The sequence below is a fragment of the Sprattus sprattus genome (genome assembly GCF_963457725.1).
Source record: "Sprattus sprattus genome assembly, chromosome: 1".
In the NCBI taxonomy this organism is placed as follows: domain Eukaryota; kingdom Metazoa; phylum Chordata; class Actinopteri; order Clupeiformes; family Clupeidae; genus Sprattus; species Sprattus sprattus.
In genome coordinates this window covers 57,804,527-57,831,061 of record NC_137920.1, presented here as the reverse complement: position 1 = coordinate 57,831,061, position 26,535 = coordinate 57,804,527, and the positions used below count along the sequence as shown (strand labels likewise).

General features: G+C 45.3%; 1 protein-coding gene across 4 annotated transcripts; it reads right to left on the bottom strand.

Annotated features, from left to right (window-relative positions):
* Window positions 1-450: 450 nt before the first annotated feature.
* Window positions 451-26,241, bottom strand: synj1 (synaptojanin 1). Of its 4 annotated transcripts, none has more exons than XM_080855836.1 (29): window positions 26,199-26,241; window positions 24,490-24,646; window positions 24,171-24,257; window positions 23,407-23,674; window positions 22,942-23,167; window positions 22,518-22,601; window positions 20,689-20,750; window positions 19,375-19,471; window positions 18,350-18,525; window positions 18,179-18,260; window positions 17,850-18,002; window positions 17,276-17,441; window positions 16,445-16,636; window positions 16,144-16,228; window positions 15,539-15,679; window positions 14,833-15,025; window positions 13,968-14,126; window positions 13,591-13,747; window positions 13,299-13,407; window positions 12,923-13,135; window positions 12,692-12,770; window positions 12,172-12,337; window positions 11,605-11,790; window positions 11,408-11,446; window positions 10,977-11,099; window positions 6,763-6,812; window positions 6,045-6,234; window positions 5,504-5,919; window positions 451-4,215 (listed from the first exon to the last, which is right to left on the bottom strand). In XM_080855836.1, exons 2-29 carry the CDS (start codon window positions 24,611-24,613, stop codon window positions 3,253-3,255), a joined length of 4,986 nt encoding a protein of 1,661 aa, XP_080711962.1. In that variant the 5' UTR covers window positions 24,614-24,646; window positions 26,199-26,241; the 3' UTR covers window positions 451-3,252. The 4 variants fall into 4 exon arrangements, with proteins under 4 accessions (XP_080711962.1, XP_080711961.1, XP_080711963.1 ...); XM_080855835.1 differs by having other exon boundaries at window positions 26,207-26,234; XM_080855837.1 differs by having other exon boundaries at window positions 26,036-26,220.
* Between the last annotated feature and the right edge of the window lie 294 nt (window positions 26,242-26,535).

The window sequence follows — 26,535 nt, the reverse complement described above, 5'->3', positions numbered from 1 at the left end:
AGTCGACCTACAACCAAGGGAATACGAGACAGAAATAAAACTAGTGCAAACAGCACAAATTCAGGATGTGTGCCATTAATTGAAACCTTAGCAGAGGCCTAACTGAAATAGACAACACGCTGCCAGCTCAGGATATCGGATATGCATTTTAAAAATTGAGATAACGTTTATGAGACTGATTATACCCGATATGCCAAAAAAACCTTGACAAGCCAAACATATATTTTTTGTGAAAAGTGTTTTTGAAAAACAATTCACATGATTCTTTCTTCCACAGCCAGATGAAAATGGAGAAAGCAAACAAAATGTAGGGCCACATGCCCAGATACAGGTGATGGGTCAAATTACGCTCATCTTACCCCACTGCCTCCTACAAGAGCACAAAATTGATTTGGACAAGAGAATATATTTTGATATATATTTATTATTGCATACATACAACACCAATTGCTTCATACATAACTGCGCACTCAGTTTTTCACATGGATCACAGATGTTTAAATACTAATTAATGGTCTGTAGTTTCTTGGTTTCTTTGATATACAGAATATGGTCAACAACAGGTATTTTGTCACTACTGCATTACAGCTATAGGGAACATTTACCTCACAAAGGGAGTTAACAGATTTCTATAAAATCTGGCCTTTTAAGTAGATGCGAGCCCCTTAAGCCTCTGGCTCTACATCACTCAGAGTGAATACTCTCTTTCAATGTACAACCCAAATCACATTATTAAAGCATTTCAAGAGCTACCATCAGATGTGATGTCACACCAACACCAAGCCATCGTGTTACAAATACATCCCTATTCAGTGAGTGTAAATACAGAAAGTGACCCGTTACCTTTTATGGACAAACAATGCACTGGATTTACCATTAGGAGGCATTGACCCTGACATTTCCACCACTGGTAAGGCCTGGCTCCTCTTTAGAGAAAAGTCAAACTAACTACCTGGTGGTGCCGTCGGTGCCAACACTGGAAATAAATAGACCACCAGACCCGAAGGGCAATGCAATCCCCCAAAACAGGGTCTATACCATAGCCTGACACCAAGCCGTCAACTGATGTTGCATGTAAAACCAACAATACAGAAAGAGTAGGTAGTACAATAAAAAGTACAATACTGACGTCACTGTTGCTTTGACAAGACCACATTTCAACACATACATAAAACTTTTGGTGGCATGGTTAGAATCCTGCATACAAGTGTCTGTTTAATTAAGAAGGGCATGATTGAAAGCAAAGGCTGATCATGGAAATGTGTGAAATACTGAAAGCTGATAAAAATGTCCATCACCCACACACACACACACACACACACACGTCAAAACAGTATTTAACGCACAGTATCCCACATGGTCACTCACTACAGCGACGGATGTACTGAGCTGTGTTGCCTTCAGGGGCAATACAGTGTTGATAATATGGTGGCACAGAGGTTCCACTGTTTTAAAAACGTGTGTGGGAATGTGGGAATCCAAGAGCAATAGATACTGGCAGTGCTGAAAGCATCTTTTTGCACAAAACCCTACAGAGATAAGTAGTAAGCGGACAAGCAGCATATTTTCTGATATACATTTTAAATGTGCATGCCTGCCCTTTTGTACATGATCCACGAAGCTAGACAGTTTTGTTGAATGGGTTATACATGGTGGCCACTTCACCAGGGGTGACAGCCATCTCTATCTAAAAGCATGTTTTCTTTTTAAATTGATCACCTGCTGTGAGACAACAAAGTAATTTGTTACAGCCTGCACACTCATGCAATTACACTGTCTGGACACTGTGACAGGAACACAGTATTTCTTCCAGATTTCAATAAAAATGCCCAGGAAAAAATCATTAATTAAAAATGGCCCTCTCTAGGAGTAGAACGGAAAAAAATAAAAAATTATCCAGCACAAATTCATTGCACTCGCACATACACACACTCACAAACACCGATGTGGACCACGGTTTCCTATCAATAATGTCTGGATATCAATTCTCACAACATAACAATTACACCACATTCCGTACATATACAGCAGTACTGCTCAACGCTTTAAATCAGATGAAACAGAAGCACGAGAACACACACAGTTAAAGAGTGGGTGGCACGTAGAAGTAATTATGCCAGTGGAGCCGACAAGACCTCCCAGTAAGCCAGACATCTCAGACTTTAGCTTCAAAACTAAACTTGAAAGCCCAAAGGGCAATGCCTTTTCAGTGCATTTCAGATATGACATGTAGATACCATAAATATATACTGTGTATATATATATATATATATATATATACACACACTTAGTTGCTGGTTTTACAATACATGGAAGGAAAAACAATGCAGCTAGAAGTTAGCATGTATAAAGATACAGTAGACACAAGACGCGTCAAATGCGGATACATGACACTGACTTGCATTGAGAGTGATGTGTGTCTGTCAATGGAATCTCATTGCCAGTGCTAAGTAACCTTTCCAGTGGCTTGTATCATGTCATTTGTGCTGACTGCTTGTACACACTAATATGTGGTAGCCGAGACAAAGCTAACTGAACGTACATTCATGACAACAAAAGCACTAATAAGAAAGAAAGAATATGGATGGGTTAGGCTGTGGCCCTTGCACTTCTCTCTAAATGATACGGTGATGCTGCCATGATGATCGACAAGGCCTGGCATGGATGGACATCACTGCAGTTCTTGTGATTTCCCATAAAAATCACTCCTGGTCAGGTGCATAAGCAAAATGAAACGAGTAACCAGGGCATAGTATAATGCATTTTTGGGGGTGAAAAGTCTTTGTGGAAGAGGCAACACTCACCTTGAGAAATTATTTGTGTGTGCAGATAGTCCACTACGTATTGTGCAGACTTCAGCTAACTGGTAAAACGGTAGCATGTGGCCATACAACAGTAAGGTATTGCACAGTTATTTTACACACACATACCTGTGCGCATATATATATATATATATTTGTATATACTTTTCATAAATATAACAGACACAGGCACAATTCTCCTGCTCAAATGAAAATAAACATCTTATATTCTTGATCCCATCTCGTGTGCAATGATGTTGCATCGAATATTTCTCATTTTCCTACTAATAGACTTTGAGTGCCGGATTCATGGGGATGGGAATGGAGAGTTCAAACCTGTCCTATTCAACTCACTTTATACAGACCATAATACACAGAAATACACTCAATATGTTTCTCTAGAAATTTTGCTAACGCACGCACTCACTCTTTGTACAACTTAAGTCGACACTTATCTCTCAGTGAAATCGCTCGTTCGTGTGGGTAAGTGTGGGTGGCTTGGGTTAGTCCTGGCAGGGGGAGGGGGTGGCAGAACGGGGAACGCAGTGGCGGAGGAAGAGGACCCCCAACTATTCTCAGTGCTGAACCCAGAGCTGGCCGGCTGCGTCTGGGCCTGTGTGAACGAGGGGATGGGCGTGGAGAGGGGAAACAGGGGCTGCACTACCGATGCGGAGGCCTTTCCTCTGAGCCGTACATCCGAGTCATCATCAAACGTGACCCACTGCTGCTTGCGCGTCTCTGGGACAGGGGCAGGAGGGGCGACTGCAGGGACAGGGGCAGGGATAGGGGCAGGGATGGGCATGAGGGGGGTAAGTGGGAGGGTGGACTGCTTGGAGGCAAAAGCAGACATGGTGGACATGGTCCTGTGGAGGGCCAAGGAGGCCTGAGCCTGCTGCTGGGTGGAAAAGTCTGGCGTGAGCGAGCGGTGCTGGACCTGGGCTTGGGTGTGGGCCAGAGGCAGGCCGCCTATGAAGGGGTTGGTGGTGGTGTTGCTGTTACTGTTGCTGCTGCTGCTGCTGGGGGCGCCCGGGGGCTCGCTCAGGAACGGGTTGGGGGAGACGCGTGTCAGGGTCTCCTGGGAGCGGCTGCGCGAAGGTACAGGCGGTGGCGGCAGGAGGGAGGGCGCGCTGCCAGAGTCCCGTGCAGCCGGGGAGAAGTGAGCCAGCGGGGACGAGGACGAGGAGGACGAGGAGAAGACAGGCGTAGAGTGCAGGGTGCGGGAGGCCGGGAACATGGCAGAGGACGAGGACCTGGGCAAGGGCGGCGGGAGTGGGCCGGATCGCAGGGAGCTGCTCCGGGTCAAGGACTGGGTGTTGTGCCAGGCAGAGGGGACAGGGAAGAGGTCGGAGGCGAGGGTGTCGAAGGGGTCCGATTTCCATTGTGCTTCTTGCTGGAGGCCGTTCAATCCATTTATCTATGCAGAGCAAGAAAACGGGGAGTATCAAAATAAGGTGCAAAGGGTGAGGAGGTCACTGCCAGTCGCCACTGCCATTTTTACACAACAGAGATGAAGTTTTTACACAAGGCTCTAGTGTTTTGCACTTATAAAACAAACAAACTATAATCCAGTAGCTCCTAGATATAAGATAATATCAATTTACTCATCATTATTATTATTATTCCAAGACAAAATTTCCACGGGGCCTTATGGAAAGACTATCGGACGTACAGTGGGTGATGCCAACATACACTCATTTGAATTGATACATGACATAATATGATCATTAGTCAACGAATAAACATAAAATACTTGGATAGACATTCATTAGGAGTGGAGTGGTACATTTATAAAACACAGTCTAGCACCGGGGTCACAAGTCGATTTTGATAGGTCAAGTGTATATGCTGGTTTTTTATGCTACATGCCATTTTATTTCCAAACCAAATTCTAAATCAATTGTGAGGAATGTATAAACAACCAACACATCCACTTGGCCCCCCTGAATACTATTATGGCTTTAAAGAAACTTTAAAAATGGAGGAATAAACACAGAAATGAACATAAACATGAATATATATATAAAAAAATTACTGCCACATGGGAAAGAAACTAAAGTAAACTTAAATGTGAATTAATTCAATGTATGGGTCTGGCCATACATTGCTTGTGGGAGGTATGGCACAGGACTTTGGTGGTAACACTGAGGTCTTAAATACCTTTAAGTTACCCTGAGGGTTGCTCCTGCTTGTGAGAGAGAAAAACACACGTGCACCAGGGAGAGAGGGGGCACCGTTAGTGCAACAGTGAGAAGAGAGAGAGATGCAGTCACTTTGGCTTCATAGACTGTTACCAGGGTGGCAGGACAGAAGAGCAACTGAATTCTACAAGCATCTACAAATCAGCAAATTAAAACGAACTACTTCAGAAAGAAGAAAAAGGCAGCAATTCCCCCATCTCCAGTCATTACAAATTTGGCCCGGACACTTCAGTCCTGTTTTCCCTGTGCTTACATTATTTCACCATGCAGATTTGAACTGTGTATATTTGAGAATTTGATTCATGACTCTCTAAAAACACCATCACGATCGTTCACAAGCCAAAAACGCTTACAGCCATTTAAAGATCAGACTGGCTAGACTATTGGGACAACCCGACGGGGTCACCAGGTTTGTGACTGAACTGTGGTTTGAGGAAACAGGCAAAGGAGGAGTGCCCAGTGCTGTGTGTTGGGCTGTGAGACTTGAGTGATGGAGGGGCTTACCTGAGAGGCTGGAGCTGATGCTGGAGTGGGAGCAGGCGCTGGGGCTTGGCCTTGGGCGCCCTCCGGGGGCAGGACGTGGGAGGAGCGGCTGCGAGGCGGCGGCTTGGGGGAGGCTAGGCCCTGCTGGTTGCCGACAGGAGAGGGGGGCTGGGGGCCAGCGGCGCCTGACTGTAGCTGCAGCGAAGTCTGAGGCTGCATGGGAGGCCCCATCTGAGGCTGCATGGGCGCCATCATCTGGGGCTGCATTGCGGACATCATCTGCGGTTGCATGGGAGACATCATCTGCGGTTGCATGGGAGGCGCCATCTGCGGCTGCATAGAAGGAGTCATTTGAGGCTGCATGGGAGCCGCCATTTGAGGCTGCACGGGAGGCGCCATCTGTGGTCTCATAGGTCCCGCCATTGCAGGAGGCGGACCTGTGTGAGGGAAACATCCAAAAGACACACTTAGTCAATAACCAGGACATAAGCTTGATTCGCTGCAATTCACAATGGATGAAAATACAACACTGTTCACATTCAAATACACTTGACTGTCTCACCAGCAGGAGGCTGGGCTGGTTTATTTTGGGGATCAAGGATGGGCCGAGGGGCTCCAGGGTGGTTGTCAGGCGCAGGCCTCGGGGCCCCGGGGTGCACATCGGCGCTGGGTCGAGGAGCTCCTGGGTGGGCCGGGGGTGGGGGTCTGGCTCCCAGCGGAACACTGATGACTCCAGCACGAGATGGGAGGTTCTACAGAGACATTGCTTGGTTAATGCTTAAAGTAGATCTACAACTTTGAACAAGATAACAGTTCAGTTTTTCAGTAATGCAACGTTTGGAAAGCTGAACATGTAGTGTACGTAAACTGGAATCTCTCGTTGTAACGCAAGGTTTACAAAAAGAGGAATGGATGAATGAATGATAGATTATTCTACATTGCAAGGTGCAGGGTTTAAGTGAAGGTTGGGTATGCTATATGTAAAAGACTGTAAGCAACTCCCAGGATGCTGTGCAGTAAAGAGAGAACCGGGGTTCTGTCTAGATGTTAATGTTCCAATTTAGAATGTTGCTTGTGTCTCCCTTTTTTCCAGTATTGGCGTGTAGGACTGTCGATGTTGTTTATTTCATGCAATTGCTTTCAATATTCACTGCTGAATTGCTATGATAAATTAGTACTGGAGTTACACTCTCAAGCCTGCCCCGTTATTTAAGGAAACTGAACTTTTCTTTTTCTTTTTTTTTCTCCTCGAAAAGGAAACACAGATTGTGATGACTCACCGGCCGTGCGACTGCTCCTGGAGCGGCTCCTCCTGCTGCCTGGCCGCGCCCTAAAAACACAACAGGCATAGCAAACACATGGAGTCACTGGCGGCCAGAGGCCAGGAAAGCTCGAATGGTGGCAGTGCAGGAGTCTCCTGGCCACTTCTTTGGGTGCTTGTGGTCTAACTAGTTCCCCTCAACATGTGCATTCATAGAAAAATGCAGACAGCATGTTTACAAAGGGCCAGATAATTATCATCGTGTATTGTTCCACCTGTATTCTTCATCACAAAACACCTTAGAGAGACACACACACACACACACACACACACACACACACACACACACACACACACACACAGCCCTTTCCAGCTCACAGCAGGAGTCTCCTCCTCACTATGAATCACCTTTCCCTGCACCATAGGGGATGTGGGGTCGGGGTGCTGTTGACAGAAGCATCTGTCCTTCCCCACCCCTGCAGCTCGCTCTCTAGGCCTGCCGTCTCCTCGGCCTGGCCTCCCATCCACTACCACCCCGTTTCCCACGCAACTTAAATGACCTGGCCGGCCTGCACATAGCACAGCGGGTAAGCCAGCACACTGCTTTGGGAAAACAGTTAGGGGAGGGGGGGGAAACTCTTCGCATCTGCCAGGTGGCGCAAACAAGCCAGGCCCTCGGAGATCTCCGCTCCGTTTAGTAGCGGTGAAGGGCAAGCCTCGGGATTACGCTGCAGGGAGAGACGTGAGAAAGGCTCAACCCCCCTCTGAATGTCCCGAATCAGTCAAAGCAAATCTGCAACTCACCGAGAGGAGAGCTCCGGCATTGCCGGTGTAGTTGCGCGGCACAAGATGGGAGAGGAGGGGAGGAAGGGGGGGTTTTGGAGGAGGAAGGATTGATATCAGTGCGCCAGGTTTCAAACTTACCTGTGGGGTCTGGTCGAGATAATGCCGGGCTTTTTTGTCCTTTTCATGCAGCATGCGGAAAGGAAAGCCAAGTATTACTTTCACCCAAGTCCCTGTGCACTTGTTTTTCCCACCTCAGACATGCAAAATCGAAATAAGAACAAGACAGGATACACCAGAACTTCCACACGTATCCTCTAACACAGCTTCTAATCTATGGGGACACTTTCTGTTCCTCTACGCTAAGAATGTCACAGTATCACCACGACCACTTCAGAGTCCTACTACACGATATCAAATCTTGGGGAAGGGGAAGACATTAACAATTGAGGCTTCATGGTTCACCCATTAACACCACATCAAAGTGGAGTGTTTTTAAAGAGGGTTTACATGCGTGGCTCATAAAGCCTTAATTGATGAGCACCGTCTCTCAGGAGTCAAACGGACAGGTTACATTTACCTTCCATGTCCATATCAAATGATGGAGTGTGAAGATCTCCATATCCTTCAAGCGAGATAGTTACTGTGATTGCCACGTGTCCAAAATTAAGCACAACCATACGCTTACAATGCGAAGTCATAAATCAAAAGGCCACAATTCATAACACAACTCTACCAAATCTGTACCAACAAAACAATACAGCATATATGAGTATGCACGGATGAAGTATGCATTTTGTCACTAAACAGCAGCTATGCTACAAGCAGAACATGGAAAATTGCCTGGGCTGAAATGCAGTGCTGACAACACATGGTCATTTATTCAGCTACAGGCAGATGGCGCTGTTTGGAACAGATAGCAAAATTCATCAAGCACAGCAATGTTCGCACTTACAATCTACATTAAGCCATGGGGCATGAAGACAGATGCATTACCTGCTGAATTCTTTCTAGCAGGTAAAGGGCTTCTACCGCCTTGTAGAAGTGGGTGGAAGTGAGAGGGAACAAAAGTTAGCTTAGCAGTTTGACACATGCTTATGAGGGTGGGGTGATGTAAGAGAGTGGTACACGGTGGGATCTGGGGCCGAGGGGTTTAACCTGAGGGTGGCGGGAAACACCAGAACTTCCACACGTATCCTCCAACACAGCTTCTAATCTATGGGGACACTTCTTTCTGTTCCTCTACGCTAAGAATGTCACAGTATCACCACGGCCACTTCAGAGTCCTACTACACGATATCAAATCTCGGGGAAGAGGAAGACATTAACAATTGAGGCTTCATGGTTTACCCATTAACACCACATCAAAGTGGAGTGTTTTTAAAGAGGGTTTACATGCGTGGTTCATAAAGCCTTAATCGATGAGCACCGTCTCTCAGGAGTCAAACGGACAGTTTACATTTACCTTCCATGTCCATATCAAATGATGGAGTGTGAAGATCTCCATATCCTTCAAGCGAGATAGTTACTGTGATTGCCACATGTCCAAAATTAAGCACAACCATACGCTTAACAATGCAAAGTCATAAATCAAAAGGCCACAATTCATAACACAACAGTACATAACCCTACCAAATCTGCACCAACAAAACAATACAGCATTAATGAGTATGCACGGATGAAGTATGCATCTTGTCACTAAACAGCAGCTATGCTACAAGCAGAACATGGAAAACTGCCTGGGCTGAAATGCAGTGCTGACAACTCATGGTCATAAATTCAGCTACAGGCAGATGGCGCTGTTTGCAACAGGTAGCAAAATTCATCAAGCACAGCAATGTTTGCACTAACAATCTACATTAAGCCATGGGGCATGAAGACAGATGAATTACCTGCTGAATTCTTTCTAGCAGGTAAAGGGCTTCTACCGCCTTGTAGAAGTGGGTGGAAGTGAGAGGGAACAAAAGTTAACTTAGCAGTTTGAACACATGCTTATGAGGGTGGGGTGATGTAAGAGAGAGGTACACGTGGGGTCTGGGGCCGAGGGGTTTAACCTGAGGGTGGCGGGAAACACCAGAACTTCCACACGTATCCTCTAACACAGCTTCTAATCTATGGGGACACTTCTTTCGTTTCTCTACGCCAGGGGTTTTCAACCGGTGGTCCGCGGCGGCATTGCAGGGGGTCCGCGACATGAGCATGTTGATTCATCCACCATTGATTAAAAAAAATAAATTATAATAATTCAGATTACTCTTGAAAATGTCTGAAATAAGAAAAATATGTCTAAAATAATATAAAGGAGATTCAGGCTGACAGTTTGTAGCCTTGTACCTATCCAGTCTATGGTAGCCTGTTGTGCTTTGCAAACTACCTACCTGTGTGAGAGCTTTTTTGTGTACTTGAAGAATAAGTACAGGGCAAGGCTTGAACCAGAGAATGATATGAGACTGTCGCTGTCTACCATTTCGCCACGAATAGTCAGGCTGTGTGGACTTCACCATGCCCAGATATTACACTGACAGGTCTCCCCTCTCTCCACGCACGAGCGCACACACGCACGCGCGCATGCAGGCACATCAGTGGGCCGCGGATTTCTTTCTAGTCAGATTGGTGGTACCTGGGACAAAACCAGTTGAAAACCCCTGCTCTACGCTAAGAATGTCACAGTATCACCACGGCCACTTCAGAGTCCTACTACACAATATCAAATCTTGGGGAAGGGGAAGACATTAACAATTGAGGCTTCATGGTTCACCCATTAACACCACATCAAAGTGGAGTGTTTTTAAAGAGGTTTACATGCGTGGTTCATAAAGCCTTAATTGATGAGCACCGTCTCTCAGGAGTCAAACGGACAGTTTACATTTACCTTCCATGTTCATATCAAATGATGAACTTTGAATATCTCCAAACCCTTCATGTGAGATAGTAACTGTGATTGCCAAAAATGAAGCACAACCATACGCTTACAATGCGAAGTCATAAATCAAAAGGCCACCTTTCAGAACACAACAGTACACAACCCTGCCAAATCTTTACCAACAAAACAACACAGCATATATGAGTATGTACGGATGAAGTATGCATCTTGTCACTAAACAGCAGCTATGCTACAAGCAGAACATGGAAAACTGCCTGGGCTGAAATGCAGTCCTGACAACTCATGGTAATTTATTCAGCTACAGGCAGATGGCGCTGTTTGCAACAGGTCGCAAAATTCATCACGCACAGCAATGTTCGCACTAACAATCTACATTAAGCCATGGGGCATGAAGACAGATGCATTACCTGCTGAATTCTTTCTAGCAGGTAAAGGGCTTCTACCGCCTTGTAGAAGTGGGTGGAAGTGAGAGGGAACAAAAGTGAACTTAGCAGTTTGAACACATGCTTATGAGAGGGGTGGGGTGAGAGTGGTACACGGAGGGGTCTGGGGCCGATGGGTTTTACCTGAGGGTGGCGGGGGGCGCTGCGGAGGTGCAGGACGCACCGGAGGGGCGTTGGGCCGCGGGGGAGGGGCGCGCTTGGGTTCCAAACTTGAAGGAGCACCCATCGCAAAGTCCACTGGAGAACCTGGGTAAGGGGGTAGAGGGTTGAAGAGTCATCACATATTGCTACCATGGAAACCACACATTAATTTGTCTCTGAAATTACAGCCACTCAAAGATTCTCTCTCATACAAAAACACACACACACACACACACACACACACACACACAGGAAAGCTCAGCAAGGGGAGTTGAGGTTAATAGTGAAGGCACTTCCTGAGGCATGTTTGCTTTGATTCACACAAGCCACTGCACACGACAGGGCACACGAACACAAGCACTACCAGTGATCCTAGAAGCAGCTCACAACACTACACTCACTGAACTCTTTACCTGCCAGATCTCTCCTGAAAGGCAAGGGACTTAAGCTTCCTTTTTGTGCGTAAAACAAAAATAAAACAAAACAACATAAAATAAAGTTAAATACGATTGAAAACATGGACGTAGGAACAATACACAAGTAAACAAAACAAAAACCCAAATAAAGTTCTTCTTAGGTGAACATCTTACTATCAGATGCTGGCTTTTACCTTGCGGTGGTCCAGCAGAGCGAGGAGGTGCCCGACTGGGGCGGCTGGGGGCTGCCGGCTCCCCGTGTGTGGGAGAGTGGGACGGGCTCCCGCGGGGGGATGGCACCGGGGACGAGCCGGGACCCATGCCTGCGCCAGGCTGCAGGTGTTGAGGCAGAATCGCTTCCACTTCCTCATCCACGTCACCTGGGGAAGTGAAACCAGCCCAGACAACCAAAAGGGGTCAACCACAGGCCTGCATACACACTGCAATACCACACTGAATAAACGACAACACTAAAGTAGACACATATAAGACATACAGTTGATCTACACTCTTTAGTCCTTTACAGAATCCCTAATGTTAATTTCAGTAATTCTACTAACTAGCACAGTAATAACTGAAATGATTTCCTCAATGCCAGATGAAAATGTACGTCTGCATGGAAATTCGATCGAGTTACTTCTTTCGACCACCAGAACTTGATACCAAATGAAAAAATGTCTACTGTTTTGACTCTTACTTTTGTTAGTAATTAAATAGTTCATCGTTTGAACTATTTAATTATTTAATGACCACAGGCTTACCCTCCATGTCGTATTCATCGTCGCCCACATAGGAGTCCTCTGCGAGCAGCGTGGAGCTGGCGGAGGTGGGGATGCTGCCGAAGACCCTGTCCACACTCATCTCATCCTCCAGACTCTTTATCCACCCAGGGCTCTTCAACTGCACGTCTATGATCTTCCCTAACACCTGAGAGGTGCCACACAAACACACGATGAACTCACACTGATTTCAGAAAAGTACACAGATCAATACAAAGGACCAAAAAGTCTCCCCTACCTGACTAAATAAAGGCACCATTTCTGTGAAACAATAACTGGCCATGTGTAAATATTTGATTTAAATGTATGCATTTATTTGAAAAGGGACAGTGTACATTAATAAACATTTCCCCAAAAAATGAAATGCACCGGAATAAGCTGGGTTGGCTAGTTTTCATCCGTTGTCCCTTGGCAGGACATGACAAATATCGGCTACCTATTCATGCTATTCAAGTTTCTCCTTTCACTACAACCAAATAAATATAAATGTGCGTCACTTTACCTCAGAGGCACTAAGGGACAGCGCTGCCAGAGCGGAGTAACCCTCCAGGAACGTCACCCACATCTTCTCCTCAACAAACCTAGTCAGCACCAACAGGAAACAAGAATACAAATCAAAGCTACGTAACTGAATCTGCATGAAATACCGGTAATTTGTCCGCTACGTTGGTCAAGACATAAGCATGATGGATGAACATCTTCATTTCCCTGAGGACCAGTCTTTGTCGTTTACCTGATGAGGATGACCTCTCCGAAGGCCGCAAACTGGTCGAGCAGCTCGTCGATCAGAGCGTCGTCAAAGTAGTCGTCTGGCCCGGAGCTGCAGAGCGACACCAGGACGGTGCCGTCAGGGGGCCCCTGCAGGGCGATCACCTCCTTGTAGACCTGGTGGCGTTCCTCAGGGTCCACCTGCAGCACGTCCACGTCTATAATGGCCACCACAGGTCTGAAGGACAGGCAGATGCAGACAGGCCATGAAACAGAGGCGAAAACTTTTTTTTTTTAATGCCAAGGCAGACATTCAGCAAATACTAGGCCAGAGTGACAATGTGGCAGAAACATGTATGTGCACAAAATTGTGTGTGTGTGAGTTAAAAGGGCTATAGCACCTGTGATCAGAGGTCTTGAGCTCAGCTCTGCCATAATACTTGAGTGTTCCTGGGTGAAACGCACTGTCCTCTTCCTCTGTAGGAGTCCCCACCACATTCATCTCTTCCGCTGCGCACACACACACACACACACACACACACACACACACATCAGACAACGCCTTCAATGACACATCCTTGTACATCAGATGAAAAGTTGCTACGAGCCCCATACTAAAAGCCCTATTTGGATGGTAAATGAGCCAGCCTAAGCCCCTGGTCCCTAGCTGTGAGGCTCTATCCCACTCCTTACCAGTCTTGTCAAAGTTCCACTTCCTGCGTTTCCACAGCACTCGGTCGGTCCAGGCCGGCGTGCGGCACTTCTCACTGGTGTCATAATCCTCAGAGAACAAGTCGTATTTGTAAGTGGGAGCAAAGTCCAACTTTCCCTCAATGAAGTCGCGGAAAACCTAGACAGATAAACCAGACGGGGTACTTATTTTCATTTTACCATTAATTCCATAGTCCACTAATATTACATGGCTGAGATGCCAAATTTCTTCCTCAATGCCAGATGAAAATGTATGTCCGAATGGAAATTCGATGCAGTTAGTTAGAACTTGATACCAAATGAAAAAGTAAGTACTGTTTTGACTCTGTTAGTAATTAAATAGTTCATCGTATATTTACCAGTCCAGCATTCTTCTGGTCCACCAGCTGGTCTCCAGCCATGAGGGCGTCCCAGTTCTGCTGGCGGATCAGTTCCTTCACCTCCTCATTGGGCAGGCTGATGCGGTAGTTAAAGTCACCACACCAGAACACATAATCATGGGAGTACAGAAGACGACCCTGGACAAAGACCAAAAGTAGAGACTAAGAGGACGCAAGGACTTGAGCATCATGTCATTAAGAGAAACAGTCTGTATTTCCCCCCAATTAACACCTTCTCTAACGGCCATACATGTAGTGAGTCTTTGGTTTTCTATAAACAATAATAATCATCCTTCTGTAGATACTTAAAAATGAACACAACTCCAGTTGACACGAAACACACCAAACAGGAAACTGATTTCTCTCTACTCTCTACCATAAACGTCTTCAATCTCTAACTGCCATTACATGTAGTAGGCTTTTGATTTCTTTGAAATGATATTCACCTTTCTGTACATACTTGAAATGAGCAAAACTCTTGTGTGACTTAATACGCACTTACAATCCTAAACTGTTTGAGGGTAAAAAGAAAGATTTCTAGACACTGGAGATTGACCTCATCACAGATCTCATCTCCCAGACAGAGTTAGGTAGGGACAGAGGCACAGTGAAACAGTGTTACAACATGATTGGCACCCTGGTGAGCTGTGTCCTAGTTACGAACTCATAACTGTAAAGAGCTTCAGGGCTGATGGCACTGAGGGTGGCCTTGACAACGGGAATTAGAGCGATGATTTCCATAAAGTGACATCCACATATTATACATATCACTAAGCAACACTTAAGGGAAAACACTTAATGTTACAACATTAATCACCACTGAGAATAATGACATTAGAGTTACCATAGGGAAGGTGAGCTTGCGCGTAATCTCATTGTAGTCGTCGTTCCTCTCCTTGACCTGTGATTGGCCAGCGGCAAAGTGCGAGCACAAAAAGCAAATGCTGGTGGTGTGGAACAGCAGGCGGATGGCCACGCCCCCTTTGTTGCCTGTAGCTCCGCCCATGCCAGTCTTCACGGTGTCCACGGCAACATCCCTGTACCACAGAGCATTGCATTGCAATACAATGTAATTTTATCTTCCATGGTACCACCCACCCCCACAGACCATTGCAGGCAAATGAAACATGCTTATTCAGGGGTTGCTTAAAAAATGCTTACAGGAAAGGTGGTGGAATTTGCTTTTGCAGTGTCAGTGGAGACACTTATGGCCGACATACGGCCAGATCGCTGGCATACAGAGCTTAAAAAAAAAAAAAAACATAGGGACCCTTCATCTTGCGTTCACTACCCACTGCTGACGGCGTTGCTCTAAAACCACAGCATAAAAGGGGGTGTAAGATGATACTGGGACCCTTGCCTTGCGTTCTATACCCACTGCTGATGGCGTTGCTCTAAAACCACAGCATTAAAGGGGGTGTAAGATGATACTGGGACCCTTTCCTTGTGTTCTATACCCACTGCTGATGGCGTTGCTCTAAAACCACAGCATTAAAGGGGGTGTAAGATGATACCGGGGGCATTGTGCCGGGGCTGTCAGTGGTGCATACCGAATGAAGGGTGCGTGTTGAGGCCGGATGAACACAAACAGACACACTCCGACGAGCTGCTCGGAGGCCAGCAGCACGTATTTGTGATCGCGCGAGAGGTTCTTCTGCAGCTCGGCTGCCCACAGCTTCTGATTAGTGGTGCTGGAAGGAGAAGAGAGGAAAGGAAAGGAAGAGTCACATTACACTGAAAAATACACTAGCACACACAGGGGGATGGAGGACTGCTCACGCAAGGCCCCCTTCCAGGGGGGGAACTCAAGGAGTCAGCTCTTTGGGGATGTCGCATTCCACAACATGCCAGTAATTTACTTCTGCAATGTCTACAAGTGGTGCCAGTCATTTTCAAATGTCCTTCCTTCTTTTAGTCATGTCTGCACTGGGATGAGCTGGGTACTGAATAATGGAAAGCTGAAGATAAAATACAAAAGATTCTGCTAGCATATACCACTATATAAATTCTATTACAACTTGCGCCATTAATCCGTAACTTCACCGACTGTAAGTGGTACAGAATAGTCTGGGGGCAATTAGCTGGCCATTGCAGAAGCCCTGCGGGCAATTGACAAGCTTCCATTGTTCTGACAGATGGCATACTTGGACCTTACCTTGCATTGACTATGTTCCCAGCATTCAGCTCCACCATCTCCTCAAAGCCAATGGCAAAGATGTCGACGGGGTCAGATTTGCCATCTGTGGGGCAGGGGAGGGAAGAAATGTTACATTGGACAACGACAGACCACACCAGAATATTTTTTTTGTTTTCGGAAAGTGCATGCCACTATTCCGCACAAATGTTTTCTAAAATGGCAAAGTTCTTAGAGGTTTCATTTGGTTTACTCTATTCTGTGCTTTAATGTAGAATATTATTATTATTATAACAGATGAGTGACAGTGGTGGTCTATCACCTTGAAATTCTGGGTGTCCTGCCTTCATGGGGGCATCCAACAGCCAGTCGTTGAGGGTCTGATTCCGGTATGCGATGCTGCGGAACTGCTTCCCGCCGTTTACATTCCAGGTGCCCACACACACCCGGATCTGCTTGGGCCGGGTATACTTGTGATAATTCTGGCACATGCCCAGTAAAACTCTTGGTGATGCTTCAGGACAAACAAAGGGCTGTGTCAGAACACTTAAAACATCCCGTAAATGTAACCAAACTTTAAGAGGGAGGAAGAAAAAAATAAAATAATGGCCAAACAGATTAACAGCCGAAAAGGCAAGCAACTTTGTGGAAAATTACAAAACTAAAAACGGAAGTTTGACCTAATTTCCATTCATAACTGGGTAGTGCAGACAGAATACTGTACCTGATTGCAATATGGGCTCAGAGACTAACAGTGTAAGCGTTGGAGAGAGAGAAAGAGAGAAAGAGAAAGGAAGAGAGGCAGTGCGGTTAGCCAGTTAAACAGATAACAGCATTAGCTCTGGGTTACAGCCCTAATCTCACAGCGAGGACAGCTGCAGAGGCCAGATTAACAAAGCTTTCATCCCCACCACCAGAGCATAGAATCATTCTTTGTGATGGACTCAACGTAACAATCTTTAAACCAAGACGCAGTCAGCTTGTGATGGCTTATGATTATCAGAGTGCATAAAAGGGCACGTTCAGAAACAAAAGCTCAAGACATTTTTAACGTGGTAGGCTAAAAGAGACGCACTTGAGCTATATCAAAGGCAGACTACGAGAGACCTCTATAAATAGGGTTGCTCTATGGCCTACAACAGCTTGAGCGTACCATAGAGGCTGCTCGTGGTGAGCAGGGCACGAGCCTTATCAGCTAGGTCGCTGTTCAGGGTGCTCCCCAGCCGCAGAATGTCTATGGCTTCCTGCTTGGAGCTGTCGAAGAAGTTGTTCTGGATGGTTCTGGTGACTGATCGAGCGCCATCTTTCAGCTTTCCCCCCTGAAGAAATCAAATAAATGCCATACAAGAAATCAAAACAAAAAACATAACAAAACATCAAAAGATTAGATGTTTACTAATGACCGTGATATGAACCTGTTTGATAGTTCAGACCATGGAATTAGATCAATGAATACATTGCCCAGTGGTAGTATGGAACAACAAAAGAGGACAGGCACACAGATAGATGACAGACTGACATCACAATGACTAAGGCAGACAAGAACTAGCTGATCCACTTACCAAACAGCCACAGAGTAGTCCAGAGGTGAGCAGAAGAGAATAGCACACACACACACAAAAGTTAAGAGAGGTCCAAAGAGAGAAGAAGCCAGTGTTTCAAGACGTAACACCTTGAGGGACCTATCCGTGTTGTGCCGTTTCTGAAGAACCCTAGGGGTACTGTACCTTAGCCTTGCCATCCAGGGCACCTGTGCCGGCGTAGATCTTGCTAACCGAGTCTCCGTTGACAGACCACATGGAGCGAAACACCTCCTGGAAGCGAGCCACCAGCTGGGGCTTCTCGGTCAGCCCCATGTCCTCGAGCTGTTTGGGAACCATCTAAAGAAAAGAAAACGGAAAAGAGCAAATTAGAATGATAATAAAAAAACACATCATTAACCAAAAGCCTGTAATAACTGCCAAAAGCCAAAAACAGTAACAGTCATCTCAAATATGGATTAACCAACATGTTCCCCTATTGATGTGGTGAAGAACAAACAACAAGTTGCACAAACCTCTAGTGCAAAGAAGGCCTGGACGCTATTGGTCCGGTCCAAGCAGTCAAGACAGTTGGTGCGAAGGGTTCCAGTCTGCTGTCTAAAGAAGGGAGGACAAAGATGAGCTCCAGAGCACAGCAGAGGTAGACGAGCAAGAGAAAGAGAGGAAAAACTAAAAACAATCCTTACCTTTGGATGCCAGTTTCTCCTGAGTAGTAGAAGAAGCCACACTCCTCCACAAACTTGTTGACCGTGGGCTTGAGCACACTGTGCAGCTTCTCGGCCTTCCCTCCCTTGACATTTTGATGGTAGTCGAAGTTCACCATCCTCACAGTCGATGCATGCTCAGAAGCTTTCAGATGGCTCTGTCATCATACATGAAGTCATTACCAATCAGTAATACGATGCATTCATCAGTGGCGGTGTGACCCTCACTGGGTTCACGATTCAATTCTGATTGAAACGGTAACAATTCAATTATAAAACGATTCTCGATGGATCTTGTCCATAATTGTCCATAAATACAATTTGTTGAGGAGGTTGAGGATCACCTGCTTTCCAGTCAGTTGCTGTGCAGTGCAGTAACTAGCAGAGAAATATCAAAGAGGGCCTTTTCCGATTTTCCCCTTTCCTTTAGTATGTTATATAGGTATTTGTGCACATAAACAGTCTGCAAAGTTCTAAAAGCCCAAAGTACACGCCAGAAGGAGTAACTCTCCCACTGACAGCACATTTCGCAGCTGCCTGAAACACCCTGTTGGAATTCCAGCCCTTTTCCTTATTAACAAGATGTTGCAATCTCTTAACGCAATCCACTCTGGGCTAGCATCACAAGACCACACGAAATGTGCAATGTTACACAAAGTGTTTATTACCAGCGTTATCTGTAAATGACCTTTTCATTTTTCATTACAACTGCATTTGGCAGTGAAATGGCTTTGAATTGGGTTTGTAAATTCATTACCCTGGCAAACATTTCATTACATTTATTTTTTCAAAAAAACAATTATTTTATTTTCCTGTATCCATGCAGAATCTTTAATGTTAGCAACGTATCGATGCAACAATCATTGTCCCCAACCCTTTTCCTCAACACTCTAAATGGCTATGGCTATACTTGTTTCTGATTCATGACAATGAGTTATTTTTAATGAAAGCAGTAGATCATAGCAATTGTTGAGGGTGTTCTGATTCAATGAACCACTTAATCTCACCTGGAAGGCTTTGCTTAGCATGTTCTCTCCCTCCTTCATTCCCAAGAGGTTGAGGATCACTTGCTTTCCATAGAGTTTGCGCAGTGCAGTGAAATGTCTGCCATGGACAAAACACATGTCAGACATAAGTTCCTGGAAATATATACCTACCAAACCTATATTCACCTGGAGATATGCCCAACTGTGTGGCTGAGTGGGGTTATGAACTTCATTTAAGACAGATGGCCAAAGTATTAAGCTATGCTACTCCTTAAAAGGTAAGGATTTAGGATAGTATGGCCTAAGAGGAGTTGTTGCATATTTGCAGATGCACTGAATGAAGTGTGTTATGAAGGGCTATGATTAAATGAGAGGCTTGGTCCCCAGGAGGAATGGGCACCTATCAATAAAAATGGGTTTACACATTAATAAGTGTAATATGTGATATAACAAAAATGGATGGGTAGATTTGGACAAACTACACAAAAAAAGAGGAAACAAGTTTCAGCAAGAGGGCAAAAATGGGGAAGAGAGAAAGGTTTGGTGTGTGTGTGTTTGTGTGTGTGTGTGGGACAGAAAGAGAGGCACAGCCAAATGAAAGTTGGTGAAAGGGAGAGAGGGCCTTGAATCTGTTACAGCAAAACACACTGACTCAGCACGCAGTGGGGTTTCAGCAGTGACTCATGCAAAATCAAAGCTGCCCATCTCTGCTCTGTTTGCTGGAAGGGTGGAGGGGAGGGGAGGAGGGGAGCTGGAGACAGCATTCAGCACAGTGCACGGCCCTCTCCCTAGGGCTTGACGTGCCAAGAGAGGACCTCCTATCTCCCCATAAATCATCCAGTACTCCCAGTGTGGATGTTAGGAGGAGGGAGGGAAAGTGGGAGGATCCTCAAGCTGCATCCGTCAAGAAGCCTCTCCTTCATATGCCCTTCACTTCGCTAGAGGTTTTAGTGGTATACAGTGAGTGACAGAGCCAGCGAGAGGCTTTAGCGGTATACAGTGAGTGACAGAGCCAGCGAGAGGCTGTAGTGATGGTGGAGTGTCATGTTTAGCCAGCCTCAAGGGTTGAGTGCAATGGGGTAGGGTGCATGGGTGCATGGGTGCATGGGTGAAGGGGTGCATGGATCCACTCGGGCTGCAAGTGTAGTCTTGCTTGGAGTGGGGTTTACTGGTGTGCGGCGTGCTAAGCACCCTCTATAAGGCATGCCTGAACAGAGGAGAGGTTTGTGATGAATCTGAGCGCCTCTCTCTCTTTCTCTTTCTCTCTGGAGTGCCGCCAGCCCAGCTGAAACAGGGCTGGCCAACCAGTGGGGAGCAGCACGTTTCTTTAATTACCTCTCAAAAGCTGGTGCGTTCGCCTCAAAGCCTCGAGACAGCTTGACACGATGAGAGCCAACCTTATGACAGGAAACACAAACAAAGAAAAACGGATTGGGTCATGGGAATTGTGAGAGTTCATACCACGAGGAAACAGCATTTTTAGAAGGAGAAAAATCAAACAAACAAAAAAAAGCCCCAAGAAAACAAAAACACAGCGGTATCTGATACGCTAAAAGGAGCCTCAACATGAAGTGAAACTATGAGAGCCTTAAGAGAACATTTTGTGCAGGAGGAACAATGAAGCCACATGCAAAGTCAGAGCAGCACGCCGTGTCAACAACGGCAGAGGACAATGGTCTTCTTCACTGGAGAGATCAGAGAGAGGCTGGTGGTTTAATCACATCACTACCCGCTCACAATCCCAGCCCACACTCTGTGCTATGCAAATATCACAGCTGCTGCCATGGAATAGAACCGCTCAGGTATTCAATAATGATTAATTATGCAATAAAAACATAGATCTAGGTGAGCTGTGTTTCAAATTCCTTAATTTCCTGTGCCCTGGTGTTGGGAATCTGTCCCTGCCTCCTTCCCTATCTCGCTTGCAATGACATGCATCTTTTTTTAGATCTCCCATCTCTTCAAACACAGCTCAGTGTAGCCGAGTCATTGTGAGACAGCCACCAGTCACGACTCAGAACACGGAACAGTGCCATCTTAACATCCTGGCACGCTCTGCCTTAGAGGGGGATAAAAAGGTACTACACCCCCAATCCCCCCCCCCCCCCCCCCCTGCTCTCGCTCTTCCCTCTCGCCAACAACACACAGCCCAGTGGTGGAATCTAACAACAGGAAATTGAAGAACCAGTTTCAAACATTCCATGTTTATGAGGCTGTCCTAATATGCTGTGCTCAAGCCATCTTTTCTTCCTCTCCAGGATAGGACTCAGGTTGTAAATATTTGATGAAATCTCAATACTAGCGGCGATGGAGGCAGCTAAGGTGACAGGGAAGTGTGCCTCAAAAAGACTGGATGACTTAATTCTCTTTTACAACCTCGAACAACAATAATCCCATAAAAACTGTATAGTAGTTTAACAGAGTTTTATGGTACACAGAACAAACAAGAGGGATAATCTGGTGACAGATATACATGAGAAGGGGAAAAAAGCAGATCTAAAATGATAAGGGTTCCCACTCATCCAACATGAAAGGCCATTGAAATGAGATAAGAGGAAACAGAAGAGCCCTCTACAAACTTGGGTTTGGTGAAGACTAGCTAGTATTTGCATGCAATGTCAAGGAGGAGACACAAACAAATCAGGGCCTGTTCCCTGCTGTATTCGACAAGATTTGGAGTGTCTTTAACAAGGAAGTGACCACATCTGGCTCATTTTCAACAGGCTGCCTCTCCCCACTGACATGGCACAAAGCCCTTGCAACAGAACAGACCTTCACCAGTTGTAACACACAATAACAGCATCCAAATACCAGGTGTGGGTTCACATCCTCTGCTGCAGATTGCCGATTGTGATTCAGTTGAAACAATATCCCCTGAATAGACTTTTTCTGATGACATGAACAGTAACATGAAGCATAAGTATCGCTGCGACGGTCGAGACCACAGTAAAATGCTAGGGCCCGTCCCGTTTCAGTACATCATTTCAGAACACTTTTTTGAAACTCTTTTTAGATGTATTAATCAACTACAGCAGTGTGTTTAACAACTATTTTTAGGTGTATTAATCAACTACAGATGCAGTGTGTTGTATGTGTGTTGTATGCACAATGTAGTGTGAAAGCAACTCAAAAGGCCTCCAAAAGCATGAAAGAACAGCCCTCACCTGAATGCCAGGTTGTTCCCAGAAAAGTGGTATAGAACCGCGAATCTGAATGAATGAGGACACTTTGTCATCAAGGAAAACAACCTGTAGCAGAGAAAAAGCGAAATGTCAACATTACATTTCATGAATAGGACTCACGCAGAGGAACAATGAACAGGTGCACATGTGTATCTCTTGAGCGATTGAAGAGGAAGTAGAGGAGTACAAAAAGAGGAAATCACAGAAAGGGAGTACAGCACAGACAGAGCATTGATGTTATCTGAGTGATTCAATTGAACAGAGATATGCTGGCAACCAGGTCATGCTTTTCTCAGCAAGCTTAAAACTCAAACAGTGAAGCCTGGTAGGCCAGAAAGGCCAAAGAGAGAGTAGTTGTGAGCCACTGAATGACATGTGACGTAATGGCTGGCTGGCAAAGACCTACCTGCTCAGTCTCAACGAAGTTGGCCACCTGGCCATCATCATTGGCCCCGCGGACGTTGAAGCGTGTGCCAGCCCTCTCGGAGCTCAGCCTGGAGATGACGCAGGCCTTGGCCTGCTTGTGCCCCGCGTAGATGGTACGGACCTCCACGCCGCCGCACATCAGGCGCAGCAACCAGTCGTCACAGTTCACCCCATAGTGTTTCAAGTGGAGATGTAGGGATTGGTTCCTGCCATCAAATACGTTGGAACATCGTTAAATATAATAAAGTCAGGGGTATCCATTTTCAGCCTCCTTGAACAGCACAAGTAATCTACTCCTTCCAAGCTCATCAGAGTAGTAAAACAGCTCTAGCAGTTCCCTGGGATCAAATACATATACATTGTTCCCATCTGTTACATAAAACATGTATAGGGATAAAGAATAGTGCTGGCAATCGTCAACAATGCTGTATTTTAAGGCACTCACCAGAAGAAGCGATTGTCTGTTGTGTCTTCTTTGATCCTGCGGTGGGCGTTGAGGCTCAGGTCTATGCTATTCCCAGTTGATGACCAGGCAAAGTAGAAGTTTCCCGAGCTGAGGACCTTCCGCACGTCTGATATTCGGTCTTCATCTGACGGGTCATTCTTCAAGGACACAAACTCTGTGGCTGTGACCCGGAACACCTCGGAGTCCTGGAGCTTTCCCACCGAGCTACATCCAGTAACCACCACCAGACTGTGGAGCATGGAGTCTCCTGTAGGGGGTAGAGAGGAGGGCGGGGAGGATATTTTGGTTTGTTTTTGCACTCTTAGGCACGTACATAGAGATGAGTGCTACTATGTGTAAACACCAAAGCAAGAGGTTCTGGTGATTGTATGAGTAGTAGAATCACCACTGCGTGCCTGTCCACTGTTAAGAAGTTAAGAGGAACAGGAAGAGTTAACACCCTTTTTTTATCTGCTGCGCTGCATGTCAGAAGGCCACTCAAGCAAAAAAGCGTATTACTCACTACCTCGATATTTTATTCACCCTTACAGTGTTGCACATGTAAGATAACTAAATTAGTATCGTTCAGGTTCCTTTCTATTTGACCTTGTAGGCCTTATAGAGTGCGATATAAAAGCATTTTCTCTCTTTATACCTAAACGTATCCTATGATGTAATTTTTAATCTGTTGGCTAAGCTTTGTGATGGAAACAGGATTCGGCAGACAAGAGTGTAGAGGAATGGAGAAGCTTTTATTAACTCACCCAAGTTCAGACGGAGAACTCCCAAAATGCCATAGGCATCCAGCATCTTGGTGTATGTATTTTTGATGGCCTCTTTCTCTGCAGCAGCTAGGGGCATGCAAAACACCATGCAGTTTATGCAATGTGTAATAGCAGTGGACAGGCATATTTTGCCAGGTATGTTCTGCATAGCATTAAAAGCCCTGTGGCTCCTTGTCACTGGAATTGTTTGAATGAAATGACAGCTGCATATTTAGAGACATACAGACTACTGGCAGTAATCAACATCAGCGATGGACATGAAACAATTTAGCCATTCATTCACAATAGGATCTCTTACACAAAACGGCGACAGCCCCAGACTCGAACATCAAGCACTCATCGCGATTTCGTGTCTCCACAATAACGCTGTATGGGGGTGGATCCAGTTTGTGGTAAATACGATAACCTTTGCTGAACGCCATGGTTAAACTATGATGAGTGATCCTGTTTCACACCTATGGAACAAAATGGAATATAGGATAACATTACACATAGGCAATTGGGACAAATACTGTTCAAAGGTCGTGTTTGATTGTGATGAAGTCACACATTAAATTCATGACCAGACGACAACATTATTATAACCTCGGAGACCTATCCTGCACGGTATTTCAAAGTTTGTCATTGACAGGAAAAAAACCTCTTTAGGTAAAATCATAATTAAAACTTTACCACCCCGCTCTTTCCGAAGAGCACTTATTAACAGCAACAACCGGTTTCATAACTTATCACACGTCAGTGAAACAACGAGAATTGAACAACTCTACCGTCCAAGTAGCAGCCGTTCAGTGCAGGTGGCAAGGCTTTTGGATAGCATGCACGAACGTTTTAAGAGCTATAATGCGACTGTTTTAAGCCTCCTGCCGCGCGGCAACAACAGACTAGGGGAAATACTAGACAATCTGTATCGAGTAGGCTACATCACTGGATGCTTAACATAATACTCGTCTTCCACATATCACCAGCTCTTGAACATGAGATGCATTATTTAAGTAAACATAAAGCTAACATTAGCTAGTTTAAATAATGGCTATGGCTGGTCTTTTAAATCAGACGTTATGTTCTAGAAAATAACGCAGGCTGGATAGACCCGAGCCTGAACCCCAAGGCTGCTAACCCTTCGTTCAGCAAGTCACCCACCAAGACACAGGAATTAACGCTTACTATTGAGATTCATCTATAACTATACCTAATGTTCCACTTATGTAGCAAGGCCAGCCGTAGTAGACGTACCATTAAAACCTGCTGTTATATGTTGATCACATAGGATCTCTATGAATGTGGTCTACGGTTAGCTCAATGCTGAATGCTCAGCTCTGAAATCTACCTTAGCTCTTCATGCACACACTAAAATCATAATCTGTCATTTGTTGTCAGTCATAAAAAATAACGTGGTTAAGTTCATGCAAACTGGTACGTAAGCTAAGCGTATTAACAGAGAAACGATGGTGTAGAGCTACCTTGTTGGCTACCTGGCTAAAACTAGAAGTCGCGGGGCTATCAAGGAGGCATGTGATAACGATGCCATTTTTAAGTTACAATGAAAACAGTAAATGTAGGTACATAACTATGAAGCTACATTTTTTGGCACATATAAATCAGTGGTCAAATGCTATGCATTTAAGCATTGTAGTCATCGAAACATTATCGGCTAACCAGCTAGGATAACAAGCTTAAGCTAACAGAATACCCTGATTTGCCCAGGTCTTTCGGCAGGAAGCAATTGAGGAATGCTAACAAATAAACAGCTAGCTGGCTAGCTTGCTAACATTAGACGGACATTTCAGTTGAGAATGTATAAGCTAAGCCCTGGCTAACCAGCTAGTGGTATGCTTTGGGCTTACTGTTTCCTCGTCTCCACCACAGTCGGTCGTGCTGCTGTGTAAAGGTTATTTGTCACTGCTCATTCAGTTTAGTCCTAAACGGGTGAAGTCACTACAGACCAGGTTGACCTTTGCAAACATATTTATTTCTCAAATACCCTTGGAGAGAAACAGAATTCGGTACCTAGGTACCTGTCACCGTTTCCTCCGACGGTTGTCAATGTAGGATCCAGGATGATTATAATGTAGCCAGCTAACAAAATCCCCACCCACCCAGCCTAAGATCTGATACGCAATTTCCGCATTCAGGTGACAACCGGAACAAAAATCTCGATCTAAAGACTACAAATGAGATACGTTCAAAACAACAATCATTATGTAATCGGAATGTTTTCGATCTATTAAACTTTGCATGCTGACACAATTATCTTAACATTTGCCAAGTGAGACAATTCTACCTAAGCGTAATGAGTAATTTGACATTTTCTTTTGATAAATTGTCCTCTCCTTTCTGAAGTAAG